Source organism: Tympanuchus pallidicinctus, unplaced genomic scaffold (genome assembly GCF_026119805.1).
Source record: "Tympanuchus pallidicinctus isolate F22 unplaced genomic scaffold, pur_lepc_1.0 scaffold29, whole genome shotgun sequence".
Lineage (NCBI taxonomy): Eukaryota > Metazoa > Chordata > Aves > Galliformes > Phasianidae > Tympanuchus > Tympanuchus pallidicinctus.
The window spans coordinates 6,549,213-6,576,799 of record NW_026294746.1 but is presented as its reverse complement, the minus strand read 5'-3'; the positions used below and the strand labels follow the sequence as shown (position 1 = coordinate 6,576,799).

Below are 27,587 nucleotides of genomic sequence, written 5' to 3'. Positions count from 1 at the left end.
CCCCCCCGCTCGGTCCGGCGCCTCCCGTGACCCTCGCTCTCGGGAAACTTCGGCTCGCTCCGGAGGCCGGGGACATGAGGGAGTTCGGGAAGCTTCGGAAGGGCTCGGAAGAGATATTCCCGCCCCGTGGGGCGGCGCTCGGGGCTCTTCGGAGCCTCTCGGGGAAGGGCTCGGCGGCGGCTTCGGGCGCCTTCGGCTCGGCGGCCGAGCGGCTGCGGAAAGAGTTCGGCACCGCCCGGCTGTGCGGGGCGCGGCGCGGCGCGGTGCGGTGCGTGGGGCCGCGGGGATCCTGCGCTCCTCCGCGCCGCCGCCATCGCCGCGCTGCCCCGTAAAGATTGGGCTGCGGTCGTTTGGAGGCACAGCTGCGTGGTCTGTGGGATTTGGTGCTCATTGACTGTCTTCCGAGCGTGGCACTGCCCCTGGAGCAGCCCTTCGTGCGGGAGGAAATTAGCACTGAGTGCAAGTTGACATCTATGGCTCCCCGTGCTTTACAGAAATAGCTGCCTGTAAACACAGCTGTGAAAGAGCTCAAGCATCTTTAGATGCATCGCAGCTTTTTGCCTGTTTAGAATGGGGGGGGGGGGGGGGGGGAAGAAAACAAAAATCACAAGAAACCAGCAGGAGCGTTTTCACCAGTTTGTGTCCCAAAGCCTCTGGCCCTGCCTTGGAGCTCCACACAGCTGATGCCTCCCAGGCACCGTTGCTTCACCACTGCTGTTGGTTGTTTTTTCTCCTCCCAGGACAAAGCAGACAACCCGCGTCTCTCCCACACGACCCCACAAGGCATTTGGCCAACAAAACCCACAGGTTTGGCGAGCCTGAACGAGTGCCGGCTGGATCCGTGCCCTTCCTCTGCCTCCGTTGAACTTTTCCTCCCATCCGTTCTGCTGCTGGATGAGCACCTGGGCATTGACAAAGGTTTTTCAGCCCCACCGGCACTTTCGTGCTTCTTCACCAACCTCAGCAAGCCAGAGGTGCTCACAACAAAGAGTGCCAGAGCTGCTGATGGGTTTAGGAAAAGGAACAGGCTGCCCAAGGAGGCTGTGGAGCCCCATCCCTGCAGGCATTCAAGGCCAGGCTGGATGTGGCTCTGGGCAGCCTGGTCTGCTGGTTGGCAGCCCTGCACATAGCAGGGGGATCGAAACTAGATGATCATTGTGGTCCTTTTCACCCAGGCCATTCTATGATTCAGAAGGCTTAGTGGCTTGGGGAACCAGTGGAAATTGGAGTATTAGTGGAAAAGGGCTGTTTTCCTGCCAGGCCATACGCTGGTTCCCCCTCCTACCTGGGCTCAGCCCCACAGGGCACGGCTGATGCAAAACAACCAGGTTTTACCACCCAGGATCAGGCAGGCCCACGGCAGGCAGTGGCAGTGAGCAGCTGAGTCACTCCACGATCGTGCCAGCCCCAAGGTGGGCAAACAGCAGCAGCAGGCTGGGGAGTCCCGTGCAAGCTGCTGCTTGTCCTCCAAACCCCTCCTGTGCTGGGCTGTCCACCCCATGCAAACTGAGACAGCAGACACAAGCAGGCTGTGTGCGGAGCAAAGCTCGCTCTGGAGAAGTGCAGAAGTACTGTGGAACTTGCATTTTGCCACATTTTAAGCAAGCAGCAGCTGGAGCCACAACCAGGCCCAAAGCTTTTTCTGCTCCATCCTGCTGGGCGCAGCACAGGGCATTGCCTCGGCTCCACCGCCCTCTGCGGGTTCATGCCACCATTTCCAGCAGAGCTCAGCTGGTCTCCAGCTCTGCAGGAAAACAAGGAGGGCCTGTGAGCCAACAGCGTGCTCTGCCCTTATGTTCCTGTCCAGCACAGGAGGGGGGACACACAGAAAAAACAGAGAGGATGGGGAGAAAAACGCAGGTGGGGTGCGAGATGCTCCCTGCTACCAGAAAGTAATAATAAATAAACATAAAAGTCACGAGCACCTGCAGACCCAGTAAAAAGTATTTATTTCAGTTATGATAAGCTCCACATGTAGGGTGAAAAAATAGATACAAAAAAAAAATTCCCCCCATGTCCCTTTTACATATAAATATTAAAAATCCCTCTACATCTTTGCTTTCTGTCTAGAGGTGCTGCAAGACAACATGTGGCACCTGAGCTACTGTCAGTGGTTTCCTTTCTAAACTGCAAATAAGAGTATTAAAAAGCCCCGGAGGACCCTGCGCCCACCCTGCCAGCTTTGCACCGGCCCCAGCCACGCTGGGATGAAGCAGGGGCATGCAGGGCTCACAGCTCCCTGGCACGGGGGCACAGCAGCGAGCAAAATGGCAGCGAGGACTGCCTGCACTTGTCTGGAGCAATACCGGGCCGGGAGGCTGCGGCCAACCTCCCGTTACAGGGATGGGAGGGATGCAGGGCCACCCCTGCAGCTGCTCTCGCCATGCTGCTTCCTGGGCTCCCTGTCCTGCAGGGACAGGCGCTCTGCGAACCTGGGACAGAACCCGGGCCAGGCAGAAGCGGTGCCCAGTAGCTTCACCACCACAACTCCCACCTCGCTTACATCTTTGGCACATCAACTTTTCCCTTTGCGCTCAGAAATTAAAGCTAACCTCAGGAGCTGCAGCATCCCAACAGAGCCCTCCTGTGATCCAGCCTCTGACAGGGCTCCGCCGACCCCATCCCTGGGCCCTGTCCCCACTGTCCCCATCAGCATCCTCCGAGGACGGTCCCTCCTGGAGATCCATAGGCTGTGGGGCCAGCTGGCCGCAACCCACCTGGACTCCCCAGCTGGGAACTGTCACCACAGGGCGCTGTGCCTACAGCTGCACTGAGTATAAAAAAATAATAAATATACTAATTCTTTGCTTTAAAAAAAAAAAAAAAAAAAAAAAAAAAAAAGGCTTTAAAATGTATTTTCCCTGAACTTTTCCAGTGTATTCCAAAATGCATGAAAAAAATATATATATTTCCCCTCCACCCTCCCCTGCCCTGAAATACGTCTCAAAATATTTACCATCCTCGTGTGCGCATCTTTGGAGAGAGGAGGTTGTGCCGGCTGTATTTAGACACACAGCCCAGCCTGCCAGCGCCACGGCATTCCCTTGGTGCCTCGGAGGAGGACGGTGCCGGGCTCAGGGTTTGGGCTCCTGTTAGGGCCAGGCTTAGCGCTGCGTGTGTAAATACGGGGCAGCGCCCCGGCACGTGGGACAGAAACCTCCCCACATCGAAGTCATTTCACAAACAAGCGAGGGGAAGAGAAGTTTTCACAGTGGATCCATCGGACCTCGGCTGACACCGGGGACGCTGCTCCAGTGAGAGCCGGGCAGCTCGCTGCGCTAAGTGGTCTGAGCCTCTCAAAGGGATGGGGAAATTCGGCCGCCGGCACAGGACGACGCGGCCGGATCCTGACGCCCGCCCATCACCAGACCTCACACTTTTTGGGGGGGTTCATGGGGGAGCCCAGGGGGCAGCTGAAATGCTCTGCAAACTCCCAGGAGTTGGAGACAGTGCCGATGACGCGGAAGCGCGAGGGGCTGTGCGGGTCGGTGATGAGCCCTTCGTGGGAGCTCTCCGGCGTGCGAACCGAGCACCACACCTGTGAGAAAGGGCAAGAGGCCGAGTGCTGATGTCCGCAGCTGCAGGACCCCACTCTTGCCAAGCCTGACTTGCTCTTCAACCAGCACCTCCCTGATCTCCTTCTCTGGGCTGTCTCTGGAGACCTCAGCTTTGCTTTCATGCTCTCCCAAAACCATCTGGGCGCATGCTTCCATGGATAGAAGGAAAACTACGGATGGGTGGAACCCAAAATCCCACGCATCCATCCTCACTGCCTACCTGCGCGAAGCCGACGAAGAAGAGCTGGTGGTTGGTGAGGCCGAGGGTCGGGAGAGTCTCCTCCTCCCCGTTCTTTTTCAGCCAGTTTTGATATGCCTGGAGGTTGAGGAGCATGATGGGCTCAGGTGACAGCACAGAGCCAACCACTGCGTGCCACCCAGCCGCAGCCCCACAGCCCTACCCGGTAGGCAGCCTTGAGCCCCCCATTATCAGCGATGTTCTCCCCAAGGGTGTGCTTGCCATTGACAGCCTCCCCATTGATGGTGTAGTTGCTGTACTGCTCCACCATGCATGCTGTCTGCCGCTTGAAGGCCTCTACTGAGGAGTTCTTCCACCAGGGACGCAGGTTGCCGTCCTTGTCGTATTCCCGACCTGACAAAAACATATCGGGTCACTCGTCACCCCGCTGGCCGCCCTGTCAGCATTCTGCCACCCAGCCCTGGCCATACCTTGGTCATCAAAGGCGTGTGTCAGCTCATGGCCCACCACCACACCAATCCCACCAAAGTTCAGCGACCTGTGGGACAACGACGTGGAGGTTTAGAGAGCAGCCACTGCTCCCCCAGCCATGCAATTCAGCATCGACTTTTGGCAAAGGAGGAAATCTGGGAATGCTGCCCTCCCCTGCTTTCCCCAGGAACTCACTTGGGAGAGGCGCGGGTGTAAAAAGGGGCCTGGAGGATGCCGGCAGGGAAGACGATCTCATTCTTGGTAGGAGAGTAGTACGCGTTGACTGTTGGAGGCGTCATGCTCCACCTGCAGGGACAAGGATGTGGCAGCACAAAGCATTGCTGCGCTTTGCTCCAGCTGCACACATTTATCACAGCACAGAGATGTCAGCCCAGCTTTAATTTCCCAGAGCCAGCACAGCCAGCAGAAGCATTTTCAGGAAAACCAAATTCCAGTGCTCCAGCGGGCAGGGAGGTACTGTGATTCTCCCACTGACTGCAACAGAGGAGCAGAGCACGGCCATACCAAGCAGAGAAGAGGACTTACTGGTCCCGGTTTGGTGGTTTCCGGAGCTGGTCGGCGGTGACCCTGGCCGAGAAGTTGTAGAACTGCATGACATTCTCAAAGTAAAGGTCGGACACGGCATCGTACTGCAGAAGAGCAAGGTGTGAGCAGCACGCAGTGAGCGCCCGGCCCCACTCCTCCCCGCGTGGTCACATCTGAGCCTCTGGAGCTGGCTGAATTACAGCTGCTCTCATTTCTCCTCCTCTCCAACATCTGCAGAGCCCCAGGAGGGTCATGAATCACCGTTACGGAAACCGGCTCCTCAGTGTCCGGGCAGGGATCCCAAGAGCCCCAGCCAAGAAGGTCCAAGGACACAGCGAGACCCTTCTCAGGGGATGTGGGCTCAAGGCTGCCCTGGGGCCTGGCCATGGGCATGCACACCCTGCACATCCTGGCACAGGAGACCCAGGGGACATCATCTATCTGAGCAACTCACATCGTTAAAGACTTTGTCCAGCTCCTTGGGGTCCAGGATGAACTTCGGGTAGCCGATCATGTTGTAGATGGCATCCGCCTGAGGTGACAAGGACAGAGGTGCTTTTGGTGCCAGGGTGGGAGGACAGGATGGCCTCCCCGCTGCTGCCACCGGCGCCTCACCTTCTCTTTGGCCGACTTCCTCGTCTCCTCGTCCATCCACTGCAGGGTCTCCAGGCTTTCCTCGAAGGCTGTTTTAATCTCTGCAATCATTTCCTCTGCCTAGACAAAAGAAAGCAGAGTGTTTTGGCCTGGAGAGCTGACTTCCCATTCAAACAAGTCCAAGGACTGACACAGAACCCTTCGCATAGAGGGGAGGAAGGCTGGGATAACCCAGCTTTCCCAGCACCAGGGCTCCACGCTGCCTGTGGCACGCACCACCTGCTTGCTGTCCTCGGCGAAGGTAGCCTTGACAAACATGGCCCCCAAGGCAAAGCCCAGGTTGTTGTCTGTGTCGCTGATGCAGAACTTCCAGCGCGGCAGGCAGGTCTGCAAGGGCGACAGGGAGCCATGAGTGGAGGCACAGCATGGCCACAGCCCCCCAGCCTTCACACCATGACATCAGCTCTGCACCCATCACCTATCAGAGCTGTGACCCCAGAACCCACCCCACATCCGTGCTTGGATGCAATGAGAGGGGAACTTTGCTAAAACGTGCCGTCACTGTTTTGTAGGAGCGCAATTACTTGGAGGCATTGGTACTCACCTTCTTCGTCCCATACATCACTTCCATGAACTTCTCCTCAGCATCCTGGAAGCGCTGGTCAAGGAAGGGGCTGGTTTTACGCACCAGGTTCCAGATCATGTAGTTGTTGAGGAGGCTGTGGCAAGAGGCAGTGAGCGGGGAGCAGGACGAACCCCAAGCACCCCTCCATGTGGGGGGGGGGGCTCTCACCATTTATCAGTGGCCAGGATGAGATCGGAGACCTGCTCCAGGTACTCCTTGGCATAGACCACGACGGGCTCTGACTCATTGAGTTCCACAGGATAGAAGACCGTGGAGAGGAAGGGCATCCAGTCCACAGCCGGTGCCAGATCCTGCAAAAGCCATGCTGCTGCTACGGACTTACGAGCTATCAGCAATGGTAGCCTCTTCCCAAGCTGGTGGCTGTTACATCAGCTCTGTTTGATGGATTTGGCTGATTTTGAAGAAACCATTTCCCATAGCAGCAGCATCCTCCGAAGGTCGGAGGGGACTAAACAGTTTCCTCCCACAAAGGAAAAGAAAGCCAGGCGGGTGTGAAAATGCTGACAGCGGAGTGGGGGGAAGGCACATGATGGCCCTTTGGGGACGAGGGGAGGTGGCTGGGCTGACGTCTGCAGGGCAGTGCAGCCAGGAGGGCGTTTGCGCCTCAGTGGGATGGCTGCCAGTCCCATCAGCACTCTGGGGTCTGGGAGGAGTGGGCTGAGGTGGGAGAACAGGCCAAGCTATTGCACAAGTGCTTCCCAGTTTGGGCTGGTGTTGGCCTTCCCTGGAGGAGCTGTGTCAGCCCTCCACCAGCCCTGCTCCAAGCTGCAGTGACACGTCAGCCCCACCATGCTCCTACCTTCAGCTCTCCAGCTGTCATCTTGTGGTAGATGACCTCCTCATCCCGATGTTTCTCCTGTGGGATGGTGATGTTGGCCAGTGCTGTCTCAAACTCCAAGATCTGCTGCATTTGTTGCCGTGTTGACTCTTCGTCGGTGCCGCCCAGAAACATGCCCAGCTGCACCATGTAGTTCAGGTACCCAGCCAGCACCTGTGAGGGGACGATGCGTCACCCAAAGCTACATGTGGCCAGAGCACCCAACAACCCCACCCCTCCCAACCCTTCCAGCCCTTCCAATCCTCCCAATCTTCCCAACCCTCCCAACCCTTCCAGATCTTCCAACCGTTCCAGACATCCCAGCTCTCCCAACCCTTCCAACCAACCTAACTCTCCCAGTCATTCCTATTCTTCCTACCCCACTACCACCCTGACCTTCTCATTCTCTGTCTTGTTCAGGTAGTAGTCCCGTGACGGCAGCCCCAGCCCCGACTGGTCCACCTGGATGACGTTGCTGTTGGAGTTCTTGGAGTCGGCGCTGACGTAGACGGAGAAGAAGGGTGAGATGCGGTAATGCGCCGTCACCTCCCGCAGCGTCGCGTTGAAGTTGTCCCCCCCGGCCCAGGGCCCGGTGATGTTCCATCCTCCCAGCTGGGGAGAGACGCTCAGTGAGGCACAGCAGTGCGGGGATGTGTGACCAGGACCTGGCGGATGGCAGGGCAGCTCCTGGTGCCCGTGCCGCAGGGAGGGACGCACCTTGGCGATGAGCTCCATCAGCGGGGCGGCGCGCAGCTCCTCGATCTTGCTCTCGTTCATGCAGGCCTGGTAGTAGCGCTGCGCCTTGCGCTCCGCCTCGCTCGACACGTTGGCCGTGGTGTTCTCTGCAGGATGCACCCAGGACGGCTTGTGGGGGCACGTGGCATCGGGGGGGGCTGCAGAGCCCCTAACCCTCCGCCAAATGCTCAGTTTGGACAGTGGCTCCAAAAGGACACTACGGATCACTCCGTGTGCCCCTGGCACGTCCCACGGCCCCAGCCCAGCCCCTGCCCCCGCTCCAGCAGCTCCAGTTCTTTGTAAGAGAGAGATAAAGAAAGAAAAACAACAAGTATTTTTCCAGCACTCCGCGGTTCCCAGCATCCCAGCCCCCCGCACTGCCCTTGCCCCTGTGCTGGCAGTCCCAGCTTGCTCCCCGGGCTGCGTTATTTATTTCTACAAGAAAGAACAATAAACCCATTTTTCTCCTCCGCCTCCAAAGCTATCTTTTATTTTCTTTCCCTAAAACCCTGCTTCCTTGGGGTTTTTCCTCTCCTCACAACACAGCCTGCACCTCTGGCTCCCCAGATGTGTGGGTTTTTGTGCCTGGTCCCTTGGCTCTGAGGAATGCGAGGAAATGCCGAGCGCAGCTGCTGGCCGGGGGCCCACTGCCTTCAGATTGCTGCAGGAAGAGCTGGGACAGAGCCGTCCCCAGAAGGCAGCTCTGCTCACAGATAACCACCCCAGCGCCTGGCGCGGAGGAAAGTGCTGATAAGGGGCACTTGTTTGCTCAGAGCTTGAACAAACCGTCCCCTGGATAAGGCACTGCACTGCAGTGTTTGCATGCAGAGGCAGCGCCCAGGGCCCGTCCCCAGAACAGCCGCACTGGGAGCAGCCCCACTGCAAAGAGCTGCCAAAGACAGCCCCATGCTCACCCAGCAGGTGCTTCATGACAGCCTGGTTGTGCTCCCAGAGGTTGTTGAAGGTGCCCCAGCGTGAGTGGCCATCAGGGAGGGGGTTGGCTTTGACCCAACCGCCGCAGGCATAGCTGAAGAAGTCCTCGCAGGGGTTCACCGTGCGGTCCAGGGAGCTGAGGATGGAGCTGGTGACAGAGATGCAGGCCTCTGACAAGCACACGGCGGACGGCCCTGGGGGGCACAACTAGCTCAGCACAAGGAGCCCCTGGCTGCACCAGAGGGCACCCGCTGCTCACCCAGCATCCTATCAGTTCTGTCCATGATGTGGGGAAGCATCCCCATGCACGAGCATCCCACCCAAGCAAGGCATGTGGGCAGGAACCCCATCCTGCACCTGAGCATTCCACCCCGGATGATGGACAGAGAGAGCGTCCCGTCCCATACCCAAGCAGCCTGCCTGCTCTCAATCCCACCCCAGAGTAAGGGATGCAGCCAGAAATGTGCCCAAGCATCCTGCCCAGTGGGGCTGGGGCTAGGGATGCAGGCGAGCACCCCGCCCAATGCCCAAGTACCTTGCCCTGGGGTGCTGGACCTGAGCACCTTATCTTGTACCCAATTATCCTATCTGCTGCTCCACCATCACTCTCTGGGGGGAAAGATCCTGTCCCATCAGAGAATCCTGCCCTGGGGTAAGGGATGCAGATGAGCATCCCATATTGTGCCCGAGCATCTCATTGAGCTGCAAGTTCCCTGCCTGGTACGCAGGAATCTCACCCCAAGACAAGCACTCCAACCCCCTCTTGCCCCCAGAATCCCCCTTTTGCCCCCTAGCACCCCTCCCAAGGGTTCAGGTTGCAGCACAGGACTCACGGGATCGGTACTGCAGGATGAGCCCCAGCAGACACGCTCCCAGCACGGCTGCCAGGACAGCCACCACAGCCACCAGCTGCTTCTCGGGGCGCGTGCGCTGGGCCCAGCACCCCGTGCTGCTCCTGGAGAAATTCACCTGTGGGAAAAGCAGCACCGTTTCCCCGTCGGCACCACGTGGGGAAAACCCCACAGGCGCATCCGTCATCCTCCCCTTAACAAACCCCGCAGCACCGAGCAGCCCCCAGACAGGGAGTGGGCGCGTTCCAGCCTGGGAAAAGCCGCAGCTGCCTTCCAGAAAGCCGCCAGGAAGGGCGGCACAATGGCAGGAAAGGGAGCGGGGAGAGCGCGGCCACGGCCATAGGATCACCTGCCGCCCTGTGCCACCCCACGGCCACGGCCAGCCCGGCGGTCCCGGCGCTGGGCGGAATGGGATCCTCCCGTTGTGCCCAACAACATCCCCAGGAAGCACGGCCGATGTGATGGTGTGGGGAATCGTGGGGACGAAAACACTGATTTTGGGGTTGGAAACATTGCTGTGGGCTGAGGTGGAAAGCGCCGTGCCAGGAGCAGAGTTCCGACCCTGAACCTTTCCCTGTGAGAGCCCTTCTCCTGCCGCCAACTGCCCTCATTAAGCTGCTTTCCCACTGCTCGAGGAGGAATTAGCCTAAAATCCCCTTTGTGCGGGGACAAAGTTCCCTCCCGCGGTAATTGCCCACCCTGCTGGGCCAGGATGGGCCCACGGCACCACGGGAATGGCTGAGGTGGACCTGACCCCGTGGGATGGATATCTCAGGGGATGGGCATCCCACATGACGGACGATGTCCCGAGGGATGGTTACCCCGTGATGGATGGATGCCCCATGGGATGGATGCCCTACAGGATGGCTCCCCCAGGGAATGGATGTCCCACGCGATGCCCCATAAGCCCAGAGGCGCAGCCCCACTGGTGCCAGCGGGGACGGGAGCAAAGGGCGGAGAGTGCAGCGAGGCGGCACCGGACTTCGTCCTGCAGGGGGGGGTCTCACCCAGCCCGGGGAACGCGGCCTCCCGCTGCCGGGACCCCAATCTTCCCCTTTTCCCCAAAACCGGTCCCTACCTGGAACCCGTTGGGGTACCCATCGCCTTCGCTGATGGAATCCAGGGGGTCTTCGTCGTCCAGCGTAGCCCGCTTGTAGGTGGACATCTGCGGGGCGGTGGAAGCGCGGCGTTGAGCGGCGGAGAGCAGCGCTCGGCCGCGGGACCCCCTCGGGTCGCGGAGCCCCGCACAGCTCCGGGGCAGCGCCGCACCGCTCCCGCGGGGCCGCTCCGCGCAACCGCCGCTGCGTCCCGCACGGCGCTTCTCCCCCCGCCCCGCACGGCGCAGAGCCCACGCGGGGCTCGGTAGCAGAGCCCGCTCCCCCCCCCCGCTTCGCATCGTCGCCCCCACCCCGCGCGTGAATCCGGACCCGGGGATGGGGAGCAGCTGCGGGCAGCCCCTCACCGCGCCCTCGGGGTGAGACCGCCGCCATTTCGCCGCCATCGCGGCGCCGCCCGCCCCAGTCCCCCCCCTCCAGCCCCCGGTACCCGCACGGCCGGGGACCCCCCCGCACCCACGGGTGCTCCCCGTTCATCGCGATGCCCGGAAGGTCGGAGGGAAGGGAGGGAGGAGGGGGTAATTAGCGCTGATGAAGGGAAGTGCGGAGCGGGGGGGGCGGGGGGGGGTACGCGCTCACCATGGCTGCGTGCGGCGGTGCGGGGCGGCCCCGGGCGGCGCGGGGCGGGGGTGCACCTGGGGCGGCCGCGGAGATGGCCCGGCCCCGCGCTGCCCCGCACCGCCCCCACCGCCCCGCACCGCCCTGCAGTGGGGGGGTGGGGGAGGCTGGGAGGATGAGGACGGAGTTCGAGTTCGGAAGTGCGGCGCTGTGAGTGTGCAACGCTGAACGTGCAGTGCTGCGAGCACGTGGCCGTGCAGCTGTGCAGGGGAGGGGGGCACGCGTCGGTGCACAAACGTCCCGCCGTTGCACGAGGGGGAAGCGAGCTGCCAGGGTGCAAACCCGCCGCGGTGCACGCACGCAAGCACGAGCAAGGATGCCAGGGTGCGATTTCGCGTGCACGCACGTGTGCGACCTCCGGGGCTGCACTCCCCGTGGGGTTGGGGCTTCCTGCAGCCGTCGGAGCGCATTTTTGGGCTGAGGCCGCCCCCTCCTGGGGAGCACCGAGCGCCCCACGGCTCTACGCGGCGCCCCCGTCCTAACCACGCCGACCCCATCGCCACAAGCCCACCACCCGACCACATCGCTCCAACACCACCGCTGGACCCCCGACCCCGTCTCTCCGACCCCACCGCCCCGACCGCACCATCAACCACCCCACGTGGTCCACGAGGGTTCACCCGGGGACTGCCATAAAGGGGCTGTAAGGGAGCGGGGCCGAGCACAACCGCAAAGCAGACCCCAGGGACTCCACACCCCCAACCCAGCCGGTCCCTCCGAGCCTCCCCAGTGCTCCCAGTCCTCCCAGTAAGACCCGGCAGAGGGCATCAGTAAGCCCAGTTTGCTGCCTGCCACCCCCCCGTGCCGGCAGCGGGTGGAGGAAGGGGAGGAGGAGGAGGAGGCGAGGGCCGGAGCCGGGCCGGGGGGATTTAAGGCCGCTGCCCCCCCCCGCCTCCTCCGCTCCGCGCCCGGAGGGACCCGCGACTGCGCCCAACTTTGTGCGGGGCCGCCCTGTGTGGGTAAGGGACCCCGCACAGGGACTCCTAAGGGGGGGGGGGGGGCGTGGGGACACGGCTGTGCCAGGGGATATCGATGTGCGGTGGGAACAAGGGGATATGGCGGGGACACGGGGGGACGCCGGACCGGTGATGGGGACACGGGTGCAGATGTGGGATGGGATCACGGGCAGGCAGCAGGGAGGTGGATGTGCAATGGGGACACGGGTGTGCAATGGGGACAGAGATGTGCGGTGGGGATAGAGGTGTGCAGTAGGGATGCAGAGGAGACATGGCCGTGGGATAGGGACATGGGCGTGAGATGGGGACGCAGACACAATGAGGACACAGACACAATGGAGGGACACAAGCATGCCACGGGGCCATGTCTAGGGACACAAACAATCAAAAGGGGACGCGGACACGGTGGGAACAAAGTCATGGTGGGAATACAGGCATGCCTCAGGGACATGGGGACGCACACATGCAATGGGGGATCCAGATGTGCAGCAGGGACCAGGACATGCGGCACCTGAAGGTGCTACAAACACACGCATGCAATGGGACACAGACACAGTGTGATGGGGATGGGGACACAATGAGGGGCACAGCCGTGCAATGGGGACCCCAGCAGGCAATGGGGTGCGGGCAGTGGGGCCGTGCCGCCGTTCCCCAGTGCAGTTGGAGGCAGCACAGCGCTGCCCCACAGCCCACAGGGGTCACGGTGTGATCACACGGGGAGCGGACGTCCCCTTCTGTCCTCGCTTGGCTGAGCTCAGGAGCAAAGGTCTGGCTGGGAAAACTGAGGCACAGCGGGTGCTGCCCCGCAGCTTTCTCCTGTCCATTCCCCAAGAGGAGCACTGAAGGGGCACAATGAAGGCTTTCCTCCTCGCCCTCCTGGCCCAACTCTGCTCAGCATCGCTGGTTCCTGGTAGGTGGCTCGTTAGGGCTGCACACCAGATGGTTGCCCTTTGGGACCGCACAGCTCACCGAGCACCCTGCACCCTACAGAGAGGGAGAAGGACCCCGAGTACTGGAGGCAGCAGGCACAGGAGACGCTGCGGGATGCACTGAGGCTGCAGCACCTCAACCAGAACGTGGCCAAGAACCTCATCCTCTTTCTGGGCGACGGTGAGGGGAGACCCTGCCCAGGGCGTATCAAGTGGCTTTGCCCCTCACCGGGTGCTGCAGTGCGTGGGGTGCTGCACCCCATGCCGTCCTGTCCTGGCGTAGCACTGACAGGTGCCCACCTGCAGGTATGGGTGTCTCCACCGTGACGGCCGCACGCATCCTCAAGGGCCAGCTGCAGCACCGCAAGGGCGAGGAGAGCCTGCTGGAGATGGACAAGTTCCCATATGTCGCCCTGGCCAAGGTGAGCCTGGGGCGGGCGCTGCAAGGTCGCTGGCGGGAGGCATCGAGCGGAGCTGAAATTAGGTCATGGGCGGCGAGCAGCGCTGGCTGGTGTCCTGTACCCAGTGCTGTGCCAGGGCTCACCCACAGGAAGGAGGGGGGGAAGGGGGAGCAGGACCCCTCCTCTCCTCCTGGGGCTGTTTGGCTGGAGAAAAGGCTCCTTTTGTCGTGAAGTTGCAAGCCCCCGCCCCTTATTGCAGCCGGTCCCTGCAGGGGATGCTTGTGGGGGTGCAGAGGGAGGGCTTTGCTCTGTTTGCCTAAAAATGGCTTTAAAAGGACTAAAAGCAGCAAAACGTGGTGAGGGTGTGCAGCATGCACTCATCAAGAGTACACAAAAGATGGATGTTGGGCTGGGGCCACCAAAGGGTGAAGAGTTGGAACCCCAAGAAGACGTAGGGCTGGGATCCCCCATTTGTGCTGGGTTGGGACCACTGATGGATTTAGGGCTGGGGCTCCAGGAGATGATGGCTGGGGCCACCAATGGAATCTAGTAGTTACTGCACTGGGACCACAGATGGGTGCAGAGTTGGGACCTTGAGAAGATGAAGGGCTGAGATCCTTTGTCTGTGTTGGGACCACCAATAGCTGCGCAGCTGGGGCTGCAGGAGATGTTGGGTGATGCCTCCAGGGGATGTTGGGCTGGGAGCTCTCATGGGGGAAGAGCTGGGACCTGATGTGTACAGGGCTGGGACCTCCAAAGGGTGCAGAGTTGCGTCCTCAGAAGGTGCTGAGTGCCGAGCAGTGCGGGAGGGGAGCCCCAGTTTGGGGACGGTGACAATGATGAGGATGGTCAGGATGACAGTACAGATCTTTTTGTTCCCCAGACCTACAACACCAACGCGCAGGTGCCTGACAGTGCGGGCACAGCCACCGCCTACCTCTGTGGCGTCAAAGCCAACGAGGGGACGGTGGGCGTCAGCGCCGGTGTCACCCGTGACCGCTGCAACACCACCAAGGGCCAGGAGGTGACCTCCATCCTCCGTTGGGCTAAGGATGAAGGTGAGGAGCCAGGTTTTGGGGGACGCTGGGTTTTTGGGACGTTCCCATCATTGTCCTGTGAATTCGTGGTGCAGGCAAAGCTGTGGGCATTGTCACCACCACGCGGGTGACCCACGCGACGCCCAGCGCTGCCTACGCGCACTCAGCCAACCGTGACTGGTACTCAGATGGAGAGATGCCCCTGGATGCACTGGAGGGGGGCTGCAAAGACATCGCCCGGCAGCTGGTGGAGAACATCCCTGACATAGAGGTGGGGATGGCAGTGGGGATGGCGGGACCAGGAGGGGCTGGGATCACCTGTGGATGGGCTGATACTGGGCTGGTAGCACCAAAGGGTGCAGAGTCAGGATGAAAACGGGCTACATAAAAGCTAAAAGCAAAACATGGTGATGGGGTGCAGCACACACACATCGAGGGTGCACAGAAGGGAGTGGATGTTGGGTTGGGACCACCAAAGGGAGCAGAGTTGGGACCCCAAGAAGATGTAGGGCTGAGATGCTCAATAGGTATTGGGACCGGGGTCATTGATGGGTGCAGGACTGGGGCTCCAGAAAATGATGGCCAGGATTAGTCATGGGTGAAGAGTCGGGACCTCCAGCAGATGTTGGGTTGGGACTGCTCTCAGGGGAAGAGCTGGGACCTGGCATCTGTAGGGCTGAGACCAGAGAGAGTTCAGAGTTGGGACCCCAAGAAGATGGGGGGGCTGAGATCAATAGGTGCTGGGGCTGGGATCGCTTTTGAGTTTAGGACTGGGGCTGCAGAAAATGATGGCTGGGTCTATTCATGGGGGAAGAGCTGGGAGCTGGCGTGTTTAGGGCTGAGACCACCAAAGAGTTCAGAGCTGGGACACAAAGATGGTGTAGGACTTATTGGTGTAGGACTGGTAGGACTGGGATCCTCAATAGATGTTGGGGTTGGAGTCACTGTTGGGTGCAGAGTTGGGATCCCAAGAAGATGTAGGACTGAGATTCTCGGTAGGTGTTGGGATGGGGCCACTGATGGGTTTAGGGCTGGGGCTTCAGGAGACGATGGCTGGGACTACTGATGGGTGAAGAGCTGGGATCGAGTAGTGCTGCACTGGGAGCAGCCACGGGTGCGGGGCTGGGGCTCCGGGAGAAGTGCTGAGACCACTCATGGGTGCTGCAGCAGCTGCCCTGCTCACAGTGAGGCACAAACCCCTTTCTCACGCTTCCGTGCCCAAAAAGCTGCATTGTCCCCTCAGTTCTGCCCCTCGTTGTGGATTTGCAGAAATTCAGCCCTGTAAATAAATATGCTTCTGTACTTCAAAATAGCCCCAAAGCAAAACATCCCAGCCTGTTATTTAGCTGGTTAATAGCCTCTTCTTCTCTGTGTTTTTTTCTTTTTTTCCTTTAATATAATTTTAACTCTGTCCCAGGCTGGAAATAATTATATAGCGGGGAAGAGATTTTTTGTTTTTCCCTTTCTCCCTCTTCTTCCCTTAATAATTTTGGTGGTGTTGTTTTGCTGCTTTATAATTCACCTTCTGAATGGGGAGGGGGGGGAGTGGGAAATGAAAAAAGAAATAAATCTCAGCCCGGTTATAAATACCGTCAGGCAAACATCGGGTGCTCCAAAGCAAACAGAGGCTGCGGGATGGGGTCTGCTCCAGCGGGGTCACATGGGGACCCTACAGGAGCATCCCTGCCCAGCGTCACTGCTGCAAATGGCTATTTCTGTCCTTGGGGTAATTAACAGGGAGCGATTAAGAGGGAGAGAGTTATTTCTAGCCAGAAATTCCTCGGGGTGGTTGCGGCAGGGCTTTCCTGGGCACCGCATCCCTTGGAGCGTCTTTGGGGGTTGCCTCTCTCCGCTCATCTTAGAGGAGAAAACAATGACCATAATAATAAAACGCATTTCTACTCCCGGGATTTTCCCTGCAGGTGATCCTGGGGGGTGGGCGCAAGTACATGTTCCCCAAGAACACCAGCGACGTGGAGCATCCGCAGGAGGAGCGGCACCGCGGCACCCGCCTGGACGGCAAGGACCTGGTGCAGGCCTGGCACGACGCTAAGCCTGCGGGGAAGGTGTGGGACGGGGCACCGGCGGCCCCGTGTTGGGGGTGGGGGGCTGTCCCCATGGGGAGGTGACCCCGCGTGGCCCCGACAGGTCGCCAAGTACGTGTGGCACCGGAGGGAGCTGCTGGCGCTGAACCTCAGCCGTGTTGACTTCCTCCTGGGTGAGTGGCCCCCGGCGCCCTGTGGACGCGTTGACACCCCCAGGGCACGGCGACCCCTCAGATTGGGATTTCTGAGGGACGCGATTTCCACCCTTATAGGGATGCAATCTTCACCCCGCTGGGGGCACAATCTTTTTTGCTCCAACTCACCCTACATCTATCCCTCACCTTAACCATAACCGTAACCCCCCTAACCCTAACCTCTTCTCCTTCTCCTCACCCTAACCATAACCCTAACCCTGAACCTCAAACTCGAAAAATCCAAACTCAAACCCTACTCCTAACCCAAACTCAACCCCAACCCCAATCTCTACCCCTTACCCTAACCATAACCCAACCTCTACCCCAACATCTACCCCTATCCCTAATCCCATCCTTAACCATAACCCTACCTGTGCCTACTCCTCACCCATAACTGTAACACCCACCCCTATCCCAACCCCCACCCTTAACCATAACCATAACCCTAGCCCTAACATTAATCCAAACTCAAACCCTACCCCTAACTCTAACCCAAACCCTACTCCTCACCCTAACTCCTAATCCTAACTCAAATCCTACCCCCTAACACTAACTGTACCCCTAGCAGTAACCTTGCTCCCAACCCAAAACCTACCCAACACCAACCCCAATCCCTACCTCTGGCCCTAACCCTAACCCAAACTCAAATTCTACCCTTACCTCTATCCCTAACCCAAACCCAACCTCCACCCTCACCCCTGCCCCTACCCCTCACCCCACCCACTGCCATTCCCCGGATCTGACCTGGTGGGAGGAAGGAAGGGCCGGGAGCATCCCCATCCCTATCTAATCAGCCCAGGAATGGGAAACGGTGCGGGCCGAAGTGCCTGAGCCAGCACAAAAGCGGTGCTGGGCGCCGTGGGGCTGCCCCGCCTCCAGCATCGCTGTCCCCAGGTCTCTTTGAGCCGGGGGATATGGTGTACGAGCTGGACAGGAACAACGAGACCGACCCGTCGCTCAGCGAGATGGTGGCCGTGGCCATAAGGATGCTGCAGAAAAACCCGCGGGGCTTCTTCCTGCTGGTGGAAGGTGGGGGGCTGGGGGGGACATGAGGGGAGCGGAGAGGGATGAAGAAGCGATGGGGTGTAAAAGGAAGATGGGAAGGAGGAAGGAGACGGGAGGTGCACCGCAAAAGCGGGGTGCAGAGCGGGGGGTAAAGAGAGCGATGGGGGGAAAGGAGGCGTCGGGGCTGCAGGGCTGCGGCTGGGCAGCGCCCTGAGACTCAGCGCTGTGGGGCGGCTGCAGGCGGCCGCATCGACCACGGGCACCACGAAGGGAAGGCCAAGCAGGCGCTGCACGAGGCGGTGGAGCTGGACCGCGCCGTGGGGCTGGCGGGGCGCCTCACCTCCCAGCACGACACGCTCAGCGTCGTCACCGCCGACCACTCGCACGTCTTCACCTTCGGCGGTTACACCCCGCGAGGGAACCCCATTTTCGGTGAGCGCCCCGTCCGTCCCCCCCTCCCCCCCCATCGCAGGGTGCGGATGTCACCGACACGCGCGTGCCGCCAGGGCTGGCCCCGATGCAGAGCGACGTGGACCGCAAACCCTTCACCTCCATCCTGTACGGCAACGGCCCCGGCTATAAGATCGTGGGGGGCGAACGCGAGAACGTCTCCGCCGTGGATTTCGGTGCGTGCGACGGGGCTGAGACCCACGGCGGCCGCGTGCCAACGGCCGGGTTCCGATGCTTTTTATCCCCCTCCCCTTCCAGCTCACGCCAACTACCAGGCGCAGGCGGCCGTCCCGCTGCGGCAGGAGACGCACGGCGGTGAGGACGTGGCGGTGTTCGCCCGCGGCCCCATGGCGCATCTCCTGCACGGCGTGCACGAACAGAACTACATCCCCCACGCCATGGCCTACGCCGCCTGCATCGGCACCAACCGCGCGCACTGCAGCTCCGCCGCCCGCCCCGCCGCCACCGCCTCGCTCCTGCCCGTCCTCCTCCTCCTCCTCCTCCTCCTCCTCTGCTAAAGCGAAACGGCTTTGGGGAGGGGGAAGTGAGGGGGGGGAGGGTGATGGAGAGGAGTGGTTTTCTTTTTAGGGGGGGGAAGAGCGAAAAGAAAGACCGGGGCGCAGCAAAGCAAAGCAGCGCCGGCGGTTTCGGTGCCGCCGCGGCGCGCTGGGCTGTGCCCCTGTAAATACACCCTTCCTCCCCTGTCATTAGAGTCCTGGGCCCGCTGTGGGATTTGGGCTCGGGGCTGCGGCCAAAACCCTCCTGAAATGTAGACGGGGGGAGGGCGGACGAGGGGGGAGGTTTGGTTGAGACCCAACGCCTGTGTCCAACTCATTGCATGTGTGAGCATCCGTAGGGCTTTTGCTCCTTGAGCTCCGGAACGGTTTTGGGGCTCAGCACTGCACGGAGAGGGGAGCGGGGGCGGGGTCGGCCGTTCACCACCTCCTTAGGGGCTGGGAATGGGCAACCGCGGGCCGGGAGGGGACAAAGGGAGAGGAGATGGGGTGATATGGGGCTGGGGTGCAGCCAGAGAGGGGCTCCAAGCATGCAAAGGGTGCCGTGAGCGTGCAGATGGTGGTGTGCACGTGGGGCTGCATGCATGCAGTGGGAGCAGCGGTGCCCTGGGGGTGCAAAGGGTGAGCAGCAGTGCTGTGGGGGCGCAAATGGGGACGCACGCATGTGGTGGATCCTGGAGGGGGGGGTGCAGCCCCATGGGTGTGCGTGTGGGGCTCGGCACGGCGCTGCCCTGGGTGAGCCACTGCTGTGCACGTGCAAATGGAGCCTCCCATGTGCAAACAGCCATGTGTGTGCCAGCTCAGCCCTGCAAACCTGGGTGAGCAAGTGGTGCCTCGCACGGACGTGCAAATGTCACCAGGCGTGTGCAACATCACCCAGCGCTGCGCTGCAGCTGCTCACAGTGCCACACAGATGCACCCTGAAAGCACCGTGAGCGCCCCATGCCAGCCCCATTATTTATTCCCCCCTCCCCGGATCCCCCCTCATCCCCTATAAATAAACCTTCGCTTCGTTTTTACTACACCCCAAACTTCGCAGTGCTGTCACACGGCGGTTGGCACAGCAGTGGGGCTGCGGTGTCCCCACCCCAAACCATCCACCCCCCCACCTCCCCCTCCTGAGCGCTGGGCTTTCCCAGAACGGGCGGTGCTGTGCTAAATTTGGGGTCTGTGTGTGGTTTGGGGTCGGAGGGAACCGCCGAGCGGTGCGACCGCTGCAGGGCAAATAGGAGCTTGGGGTCGGGGGGGTTTGGGGGGGGCGACAGACCAAAAATCCCAAAATAACCCTGCAGAGGGAATGGGGGATTTGTAACAAAAAGGCTCAGAGAGGGGAAAGGGAGGGGAAAAAAAAACAAACGTGGGCATCCAGCCCCCAAACCTCCACCCTCCTGCAGCCCTGAGCCCCACTGCAGCCCCCAGAGAGTGGGGAACCCCAACCCCCATCCCCCCAGCATCGGCTGTAGCGATAAATAGACTTTTATTTGTACACTGATATGGGTAACACAACCACGACCCGGGAGGGGGGCTGAAAAAAACCCCACAGCCCCAAACTCTCCCCCTCCAATCTGGAGCTGTTAACCCTAAAGAAAATAGTGGGGAGGAAGGGGAAGTGGGGGTGGGGGGCAGCATTGTGGCCCCTGCTGAGTTCTGAGCCCCCACACTGTGGGATTTTCTCTTTTTTTTTTTTTTCTGGAGGGGGCACACTGGGTCTGGCCCCACTCTGCATTTGGGGGGGGGGGGGGGCATTGCACTGTGTGTCTCCCTGTACCCATTCCCCCTCCCCCCAGAAGGGGGCATTGGGGTGAAGGAGATTGTCTGGAATAGGGGGGGGGGACCCTATAGGTGGGTCCCAATCCCGCAGTGGGGACGATGGCTTCAGCTCCTGGATGTGAGCGGTGGGGGGCACTGTGGGGGGGGCACAGCGGGGACCCTCCTTCAGCGGTGCCCCCCCAGGGTTTGGGGGTCGGCTACGAGCCCTGTGTGGGGAACAATAAGGGCTGTAGGGCTGTGCCCGGATTGGGGGGCACGGGGGGGTCGTGGGGATGGACTCTCAGCCTCACCGGGGTTGAGGGAGGCTGCTCCAGCTGGATTTTGATCTCGGGGTGGCAAGCGCTGCCTGTTTAGGGGGGAGCATGAGCACCCATGGGTGAGCCCAGCACCCCAATGCTGCAGGGACAGGTACCTGGGGGGGTGCCGGGGGGATCCTCTGGCCAGGGGGGATCAGCAGAGGGGTCACGCTGCCGGGGGATCCGCGAGGATGAGCGGCTGTCCTGCGAGCACAGGGTGGGGTGAGGGGGTACTGCATCCCCAGCACCCACCTCCCCCCCCCAACCTCATCCCCCTAAGCCCATACCCTGCCCTGCTCGCCCACAGGCTGCTCGTCCGGCTCCTCGGCCACACTGCCGAAGCTGCTGGCACTGGAGGACGAGCGGGAGAAGTCCTGCAGAGGCTCCGGCCTCTCCGCCCTGCGAGGGACAGAGCTGGCCCCGTGCCACCCCAGACCGCTGCACGTGTCCCCCCCGTGTCACCCCATCCCCACGCTGCCTCATCCCTGTGCCATTTGGCTGCCAACGGGACCCTGTGCCAGCACCACTCCACCCCGGTGTCACTCTGTTCCCATGCTGCCCCATCCCACCCCTACCGACTTGTCCCCGTGCCACCCAGCCCTGTGCCACCTGAATGCTGCGCTGCCTCCACCCCACCGCACTCACTAGCAGTCACGTCCCTGTGCTGCTGTGTCCCACAACACCCAATTCCTGTATCACCAGGTGCCAGCCTGTCCCAGTGCCACCCTGTCCCCATGCTGCCTTGTACCCATGCCGACCCATCCCTGTGTTACTGCACCACCCGGTCCTCATGCTGCCCAGCTCCTGTGCCACTGGGTGACAGCGTGACACTGCACGCGTACTGCTGCCCCATCCCACTGCCACCATCCACGTGGCACCTGGTCTCATTGCATCCTGGTGCCCCTCCATACCTGTGTCCCTATGTTCCTCTATCCCCCTATATGTGTGTCCCCATATCCCATTGATCCCATGTCCCCACGTCCTGGTGTCGTTGTGCCCCTCCATCCCCATGTCCTCTTGTCCCCGTGTCCCGATGTCCTCATCTCCCTGTGTTCCCGTGTCTCCCGTCCCCACGTTTCCACGTCCCCACGTCCGTGTGTCTTCATGTCCACATGTCCTCGTATTCCCATGTCTGTGTGTCCCCATGTCCCCATGTCCGTGTTTCCGTGTCCCGATGCCGGACCTGTCGGGGTTCCGCCGGCTCTCGGGTGAGCTGTGCGCGGAGGAGTTGCCGTCGTTGCCCGGGGCGGGGCCGTCCCTGCGGGGCGTTGGGCGGTGATGGGGGGCCGACCCGACCCGCGTTCCCCCGCCCCCGTCCCCACCTGCCCGGCGCCTCCTGGATGCTCTCAATGCCGATGGCGCTGGAACGGCGCGAACCGAGCGGGCCGGGCCGCCGCCGGGACGGGCTCTTCCCGGGGACCAGCAGCGCCTGCGGGAGGGCGGGAGGCGCTCAGCGGGGGGCGGCCGGCTGGGGGTTGCCTGCACTTCACCTCATCCCGCCCCGCACCCCGCCACGCACCTCTTCCACCGAGCCCAGACCGATGGCGCTGCCGCGGCGGCCCCGGCGGCTCCCGGGCACCAACAGCGACTGCGGCGGCACGAGTCAGGGGCGGGGGCGGGGCCAGGGGGCGGGGCTTGGGAGAGGGACCAATGGAGGAACGGGGCTTCGGGCGGAGGGGCGGGGCCAGGCGGGGGGTGGGAGGGGCCGTGCCAAGATCGGGGCGGAGCTAGGGGGGGCGGGGCACGCCGGAACGGAGAGCCTATGGGAGGGCAGGGCGAGCAGGAGGGCGGGGCTTAAAGAAGAGCGGAGGTGAAGTGGTATGGTCATGGGCGGGGCCGACAGCGGGGAGGGGCGGGGCCTTGGCAAGGGGCGGAGCCAGGAGGGAGGTGGGCGGGGCATGCAGCGAGTCGGGCGGGGCGTTGTTGCGGGGCGGGGCTTATCAGGGGCGGGGCCTGTGGGAGATCAAAGCTGCGGGAGGGGCGGGGCTTGTCAGAGGTCGGGGCCTATGGGAGGGCAGGGTTGATATAGGGGCGGGGCTTATCGAAGGGCAGTCAACGGGAGGTGGGTGGGCGGGGCTAAGAGAAGGGGCGTGGCATGGCACGTGGAGCAAAGGGCTGTGAGCTTGAGGGGCGTGGCCTTGTGTACCAAGGGGGCGTGGCTTTGTGCTCATGCATTGGAGTGCAGAGGATGGCGCGGCCCAGAGGGGCGTGGCCCCAGAGGGGCGGGGCTCTTGCGCATATCTCCGCCTCCTCCACCAGGCCCCGCCCCCCAGCAGCTCCCGGCCCCACCTTGAAGGACTCGAAGAAGCCCGGGGCCGAGCCGTTGTCGGGGCGCTCCTCGTCGGGGCCCATCCCCAGCATGGCCTGGCTGCGGCCCTGCAGCTCCTCGTGCAGCGTCTCCAGCAGCGCCGCCCGCGTCCTCTCCTGCACGGCACCCAGCGTTCTGCGCGAGGCCACACACGGCACCCGCCACTGCCACCCTTGCAGCGCGCACCTCCAGCTTGGCGAACTTCTCGGCCTTGTAGCAGGCGTACTCGGCGTTGATGAGCTTGGTGAGCAGGAACTCCTGGAACTCGGGGCCCTGCGGGGCGGCAGCGGTGCTGGGTGGGCGCCAATGGGGCTCTTCTGCGGGCGGCACCCGGGGGCGCTCACCTTCCTGAAGACGGCAGGGTCGGGCAGCGGCGGCCCAAAGAAGGGGACGTCATCGCGGGCGGTGACCGACACTTTGTAGAGGGGCCCCTGGGGGCCGCCGGGTTCCAGCTGCACCACCACGAAGGCGTGCAGGAAGTTGGAGGCGATCATGTCGGGCACAAAGGGGGTGTTCTCGTCCTGGAAGACGACGGCCACGATGTCGTTGCCGATGTGGCGTTTTCGCTGCAGCTGTGGGGACGCAGGGACAGGGGGATGACGTCGGTTCCTGCCGTCCCCCTGGCCCTGGCGTTGCTCAATGAGGTCATGAACACTCCGTAAATACTTAGGAGGCACCAGCAGCTCCTATGTCCCCTCCAGCACCCAGCACTACCTCAGGAACCCCTGTGCCCCACTGAACATCCCCAAACACCCCAAAATGGCCCCCCAGCCCTCACAACCCCTGTACCTCATCAATGACCCCATACTCCTGTTGCCCCCACCTGCTGCGCATCGCCCTCAGTGTAGGGCAGCTTGGTGGAGACATGGAACATGATTTCCTTGTCCCGGAAGTGGCAATACACTGACTCGCTGCCCGTCTGCCCATGTGTCACGTCCAGCCCTCCTCGAAAGCTGCATGGCATTAAGGGGAGAGGATTTTTTGGGGGGAGGAAAGGGAGGAACCCTTTGGGGTGCTCCTATCCTGCACCCTGCACGCACCCCTTGAAGTCACGGAGCTGCACCCGCTGCCCCAGGATGTCGAGGAATTCGGTGAACGCTGGGCTCTCTTCCGTGGTGCCGAAGAGCTCTTCTTCTGAGGTCTGTGGGGACAGCAGTGGGTGCCCCCCGGACCCTCCCCCCAGATTCCCACCCTGGCCCCACACCCCGGTACCTGCCCCAGCTTTTGGTAGATGACACCAAATTTGAAGTGGTTGCTGAGCACGTGCTCATCGAAGGCGAGGATGAGGCGGGAGGCCTGGGGGGACGTGGGGTGGTGGGTTAGGGATGGGGTGGGGATGGGTTTAGGATTGGGGTTGGGGTAGGAGTAGAGTTAGGGTTAGGGTTAGGGATGGGAGTTGGGGTTATGCACTGTGCTCACCTTGGGGTAGAGCACGGGATAGAAGCGGTCCACGTTGATGTCCTCGCACACCAGCTGCAGGGGGAGGCAGGGTGCTGAGGAGTGGGTGCTGAGGAGCACCCATAGGTGCTGCTGGTGGGCAGAAGGGCACCAACCTTGGCCATCTGCACCACGTTGGGGAACTCGGCCAGGCAGGAGATGGGCACCACATCGTGCAGGGTGCGGGATCGGGTGCTGCAAGGTGAGAGGAGTCAGGGTGCCATGTCCACACAAACTCAGCACCCATGGGTGCCCCCTGCCCTGCTCACCGCAGCAGCAGGTGGAGGTGCTCCTGCTCATCATATTTGAGGGAGAAGACAAGGTGGCCCAGTGCAGGGTCCAGGGAGTAGTAGTTGAAGTGTTCCTGCCAGCAGCCAGGGGGGCACCCATGGGTGCTCACACACGAGGCACCCACAGACCCACCAGTGGCCACTCACACCCATGGGCACACACGCAACGGGGCCACCCGTCTCACCATCCCATGATCTCCAGTATAGACCTATGAGCACGTGCCTGTGGGGTACCCATTCCTGAGGACACCCATCCTCGCAGGCCACTCCTCCCACAGACACACGTAGGGTCACCACGCCCATGGGCACCCATCCTCACCGGTCCCCTTGCCCATGACCACCCACTCCTGCTGAGCACCCACACTTCTGGGGTCTCCATCACCATTCGCACCCATCTGCATGAAGAACCCCATCCATGAGCACCTATGCCATCGATCCCCCACGTCCATCAGCATCCATCCCCACATGCACCCACACTTACAGGACCCCTGTGCCCATGCACACCGACAGGGATGTGCTCCCCGGTGCCCACCTTGCCCAGGAAGTGCTTGCGGTAGATCTTGGCCGTGTGGTTGCCCTCCAGCCGCACACGGGTGCCGGGTGCTGGGTTCAGGGGGGGCTCGGGGGCCCCGCTCAGTTGGTGGTTGGTGCCCTCGATCCAGTAGCCCCCGAATTGTGGTAGCAGGATGAGGGGGAACGGCCCTTCCCGGCCCAGCACCTGCACCCACAGCTGAGCTGGGTGCTCCCTGACACCCACCCACCCAACCTCACCAAACCTGGGAAGCACGGCCACGCTACCTCGTGCACACTGGGGTATGGGATGTAGTCCTCTTCTGTCTGCAAGGCAGTGGGGGGGTGAAGCCCTTCTGGAACTCTTCAGTGCTGTATGATTCCCCCCCCCCACCAAACTCCCTTGTTGGCACATACCTTGAGCGGGGGGGGCACGGTGCGGTGCTGCTGGGCCATGCTGCTGCCTATGGGACACGGCCATGGGGTACGGGGGGCACCGGGGGCTGTGTGATCCATCCCGGTGCCGGGAGGTCACCCAGGGGAGGGAACAACTCACCGGGGGGTGGCAGTGATTGCGGGACGCAGCTAGCTGGCCGAGGAGGGGCCGGGGGGGTCCATCGTGGCCCTGTCTGAGGGGAAACGGGGTGCGGGGAGCTGTCCCCTGGGGGTGTCCGGCTGCGGGGAAAAACCATCACCGCCCCCTCCCCAAGAGTGCGACCGTCCAACCCCCCCCCCGACCCCCACGGGGCGCCCTCTGCGGGCGGGCGGGAGCGGTGCGGGGCAGCACCACGGACAGCGGCGGGGACCCCACGCGCAGCGCAGCCCGACCCGACGGCCCGCGCAAAAAGCGCGACCCCCCCCCAGCCCCGTGCAAAGCCCGCGGGGGGCACCTCCCCCTTAGCATCCGTGGGGCCCTTCTGTACGTGTGGGGGGAGGGGGAGACACCCAAATGTACAGCCAGGGCGGGGATTGGGGGTAACAAGGAGGGCAGATTGCAGAGATACGGTTGAGGGGGGATGGAATATGGGGCCGGGATGCGGGGGGGGGAAGGGACGGGGAGCAGGTTTGGGAGTGAAAGGGGGGAGGCAATTTGTAGGGTACATACTGGGGAGGTTTGGGGACACTCAGGGGCTGACGCCCCCCACCCCCACCCCCAGACCCCCCATCTCCTCCCGGTACCGGCAGCGGCTGAAGGTCACGGGCCCGGCCCGGCCCCCCACGCTGCTGCGCGGCCCCGGGGACACCGGCGGTAGTGGCAGCCCCGGGAGGGGGGCTGCGCGGCGCTTACCGGGGGCGGCGGGAGCGGAGCTGAGCGGCTCGGGGCCGGGTCGGTACCGGTACCGGAGAGCAGCGGCGCGGGGCCCCACCGCTCGCAGCCGCCGCGCCGCGTCACGTGCAGCGGGGCGGGGCGGCCCGCACGGGGGCGGCCGGCACCGGGAATGGCACCGGAACCGGCACTGGCACCGGGCACCGCCATCCCGACCCCAGGAGAGGAGCAAACGCCTCCGTAACCGGCAGCGGACCCGCGGGGGGAACGGGGATGGGCAGCGGGAAGCGGGATCCGGCGGCCCCGTGCCCTCCGCCCGGGCACTCGGCGTCCCCTCCATCCGTCCGTGCTCAGAGCCACCGCGCTCCCACCCCTGAGAAGCCAGGCTGCCCCCGTCTTCCCACCCTCGGTATCCACAGCGCTCCCACATCTGCTCCCCCGTCCCCAGGGACAGTGAGTCCATTTGCCTGTCTGTCCCTCTGTCCGCCCGCCCTTCCATCCTCCCACTCCTGGTATCCAGAATCCCTGTCTGTCTGCCCACCCATCCATCCTTCCTCCCATCCCAAATGCCCAGAGTCCATCTGTCCATTCATCCGTCCTCCAATTTGTCCACCCTCCCATCTCTGGTGCCCAGAGCGAGTCCATCTGTCTGTCCATCCTTTCACTCTCCCCTCCATTCATCTATGCTGTCATCCCTGGTGTCCGGAGTGAGTCCATATATCCATCCGTCCCTCCCTCGCGCCCAGAGTGAGTCTGTCTACCCCTCTTCCCATCTGCCATTCTCCTAGCCCTGGTGCATGACTGAGTCCACCTGTCCGTCCCTCCACTCGTTCAACATCCCAACTCTGGTGGCCAATGATTCTATCTGTCCATTTAATCTCCCACCACTGGAGCCCAGAGTCCAGCCATCCATCCAGCCCCCCTGTCATGGGTGCCCCCAGGACCCCTCAGCATCCCCCAGAGCCACGACCTGGGCTGCAGGAGGGAGGCAGTGACTTGGGGAAGGGCTGGCACAGACTGCTGCACGCCAGGTGCCAGGGGCTGACACCAAGCTGCTGCACCCAGGGAGCACTCATAGGGCCCAGCGCCAGCACA

General features: G+C 62.2%; 3 protein-coding genes across 21 annotated transcripts; 1 reads left to right on the top strand and 2 right to left on the bottom strand.

Annotated features, from left to right (window-relative positions):
* Positions 1-1,926: 1,926 nt before the first annotated feature.
* On the bottom strand, positions 1,927-11,154 carry ECE1 (endothelin converting enzyme 1). Of its 6 annotated transcripts, none has more exons than XM_052691718.1 (18): positions 11,044-11,154; positions 10,428-10,514; positions 9,332-9,467; positions 8,480-8,692; positions 7,548-7,672; positions 7,227-7,442; positions 6,813-7,004; positions 6,161-6,303; positions 5,972-6,086; positions 5,644-5,754; positions 5,389-5,487; positions 5,228-5,305; positions 4,774-4,877; positions 4,423-4,533; positions 4,227-4,294; positions 3,959-4,149; positions 3,778-3,873; positions 1,927-3,538 (listed from the first exon to the last, which is right to left on the bottom strand). In XM_052691718.1, the coding sequence occupies exons 1-18, from the start codon at positions 11,044-11,046 to the stop codon at positions 3,362-3,364; spliced, it is 2,265 nt and encodes a 754-aa protein (XP_052547678.1). In that variant the 5' UTR covers positions 11,047-11,154; the 3' UTR covers positions 1,927-3,361. The 6 variants fall into 6 exon arrangements, with proteins under 6 accessions (XP_052547678.1, XP_052547677.1, XP_052547679.1 ...); XM_052691717.1 differs by lacking the exon at positions 11,044-11,154 and adding an exon at positions 10,921-11,021; XM_052691719.1 differs by lacking the exon at positions 11,044-11,154 and adding an exon at positions 10,925-11,012.
* Positions 11,155-11,940: 786 nt separating this feature from the next.
* Positions 11,941-19,638, top strand: ALPL (alkaline phosphatase, biomineralization associated). Of its 2 annotated transcripts, none has more exons than XM_052691737.1 (12): positions 11,941-12,041; positions 12,848-12,948; positions 13,029-13,148; positions 13,274-13,389; positions 14,252-14,426; positions 14,501-14,676; positions 16,328-16,471; positions 16,554-16,623; positions 17,539-17,673; positions 17,890-18,081; positions 18,156-18,275; positions 18,358-19,638. In XM_052691737.1, the coding sequence occupies exons 2-12, from the start codon at positions 12,891-12,893 to the stop codon at positions 18,615-18,617; spliced, it is 1,566 nt and encodes a 521-aa protein (XP_052547697.1). In that variant the 5' UTR covers positions 11,941-12,041; positions 12,848-12,890; the 3' UTR covers positions 18,618-19,638. The 2 variants fall into 2 exon arrangements, with proteins under 2 accessions (XP_052547697.1, XP_052547698.1); XM_052691738.1 differs by having other exon boundaries at positions 11,951-12,041; positions 12,871-12,948.
* Positions 19,639-20,438: 800 nt separating this feature from the next.
* Positions 20,439-26,627, bottom strand: RAP1GAP (RAP1 GTPase activating protein). Of its 13 annotated transcripts, XM_052691729.1 has the most exons (20): positions 26,514-26,627; positions 25,643-25,900; positions 25,514-25,552; positions 25,248-25,445; positions 24,695-24,789; positions 24,542-24,620; positions 24,408-24,461; positions 24,201-24,284; positions 24,029-24,129; positions 23,812-23,941; positions 23,333-23,560; positions 23,175-23,261; positions 22,970-23,104; positions 22,200-22,268; positions 22,003-22,109; positions 21,864-21,938; positions 20,968-21,079; positions 20,797-20,884; positions 20,675-20,730; positions 20,439-20,590 (listed from the first exon to the last, which is right to left on the bottom strand). In XM_052691729.1, the coding sequence occupies exons 2-20, from the start codon at positions 25,739-25,741 to the stop codon at positions 20,582-20,584; spliced, it is 1,845 nt and encodes a 614-aa protein (XP_052547689.1). In that variant the 5' UTR covers positions 25,742-25,900; positions 26,514-26,627; the 3' UTR covers positions 20,439-20,581. The 13 variants fall into 13 exon arrangements, 11 of the variants coding, with proteins under 11 accessions (XP_052547689.1, XP_052547686.1, XP_052547688.1 ...); XM_052691726.1 differs by having other exon boundaries at positions 20,439-20,730; XM_052691728.1 differs by having other exon boundaries at positions 20,439-20,730; positions 20,968-21,031.
* Positions 26,628-27,587: the final 960 nt, after the last annotated feature.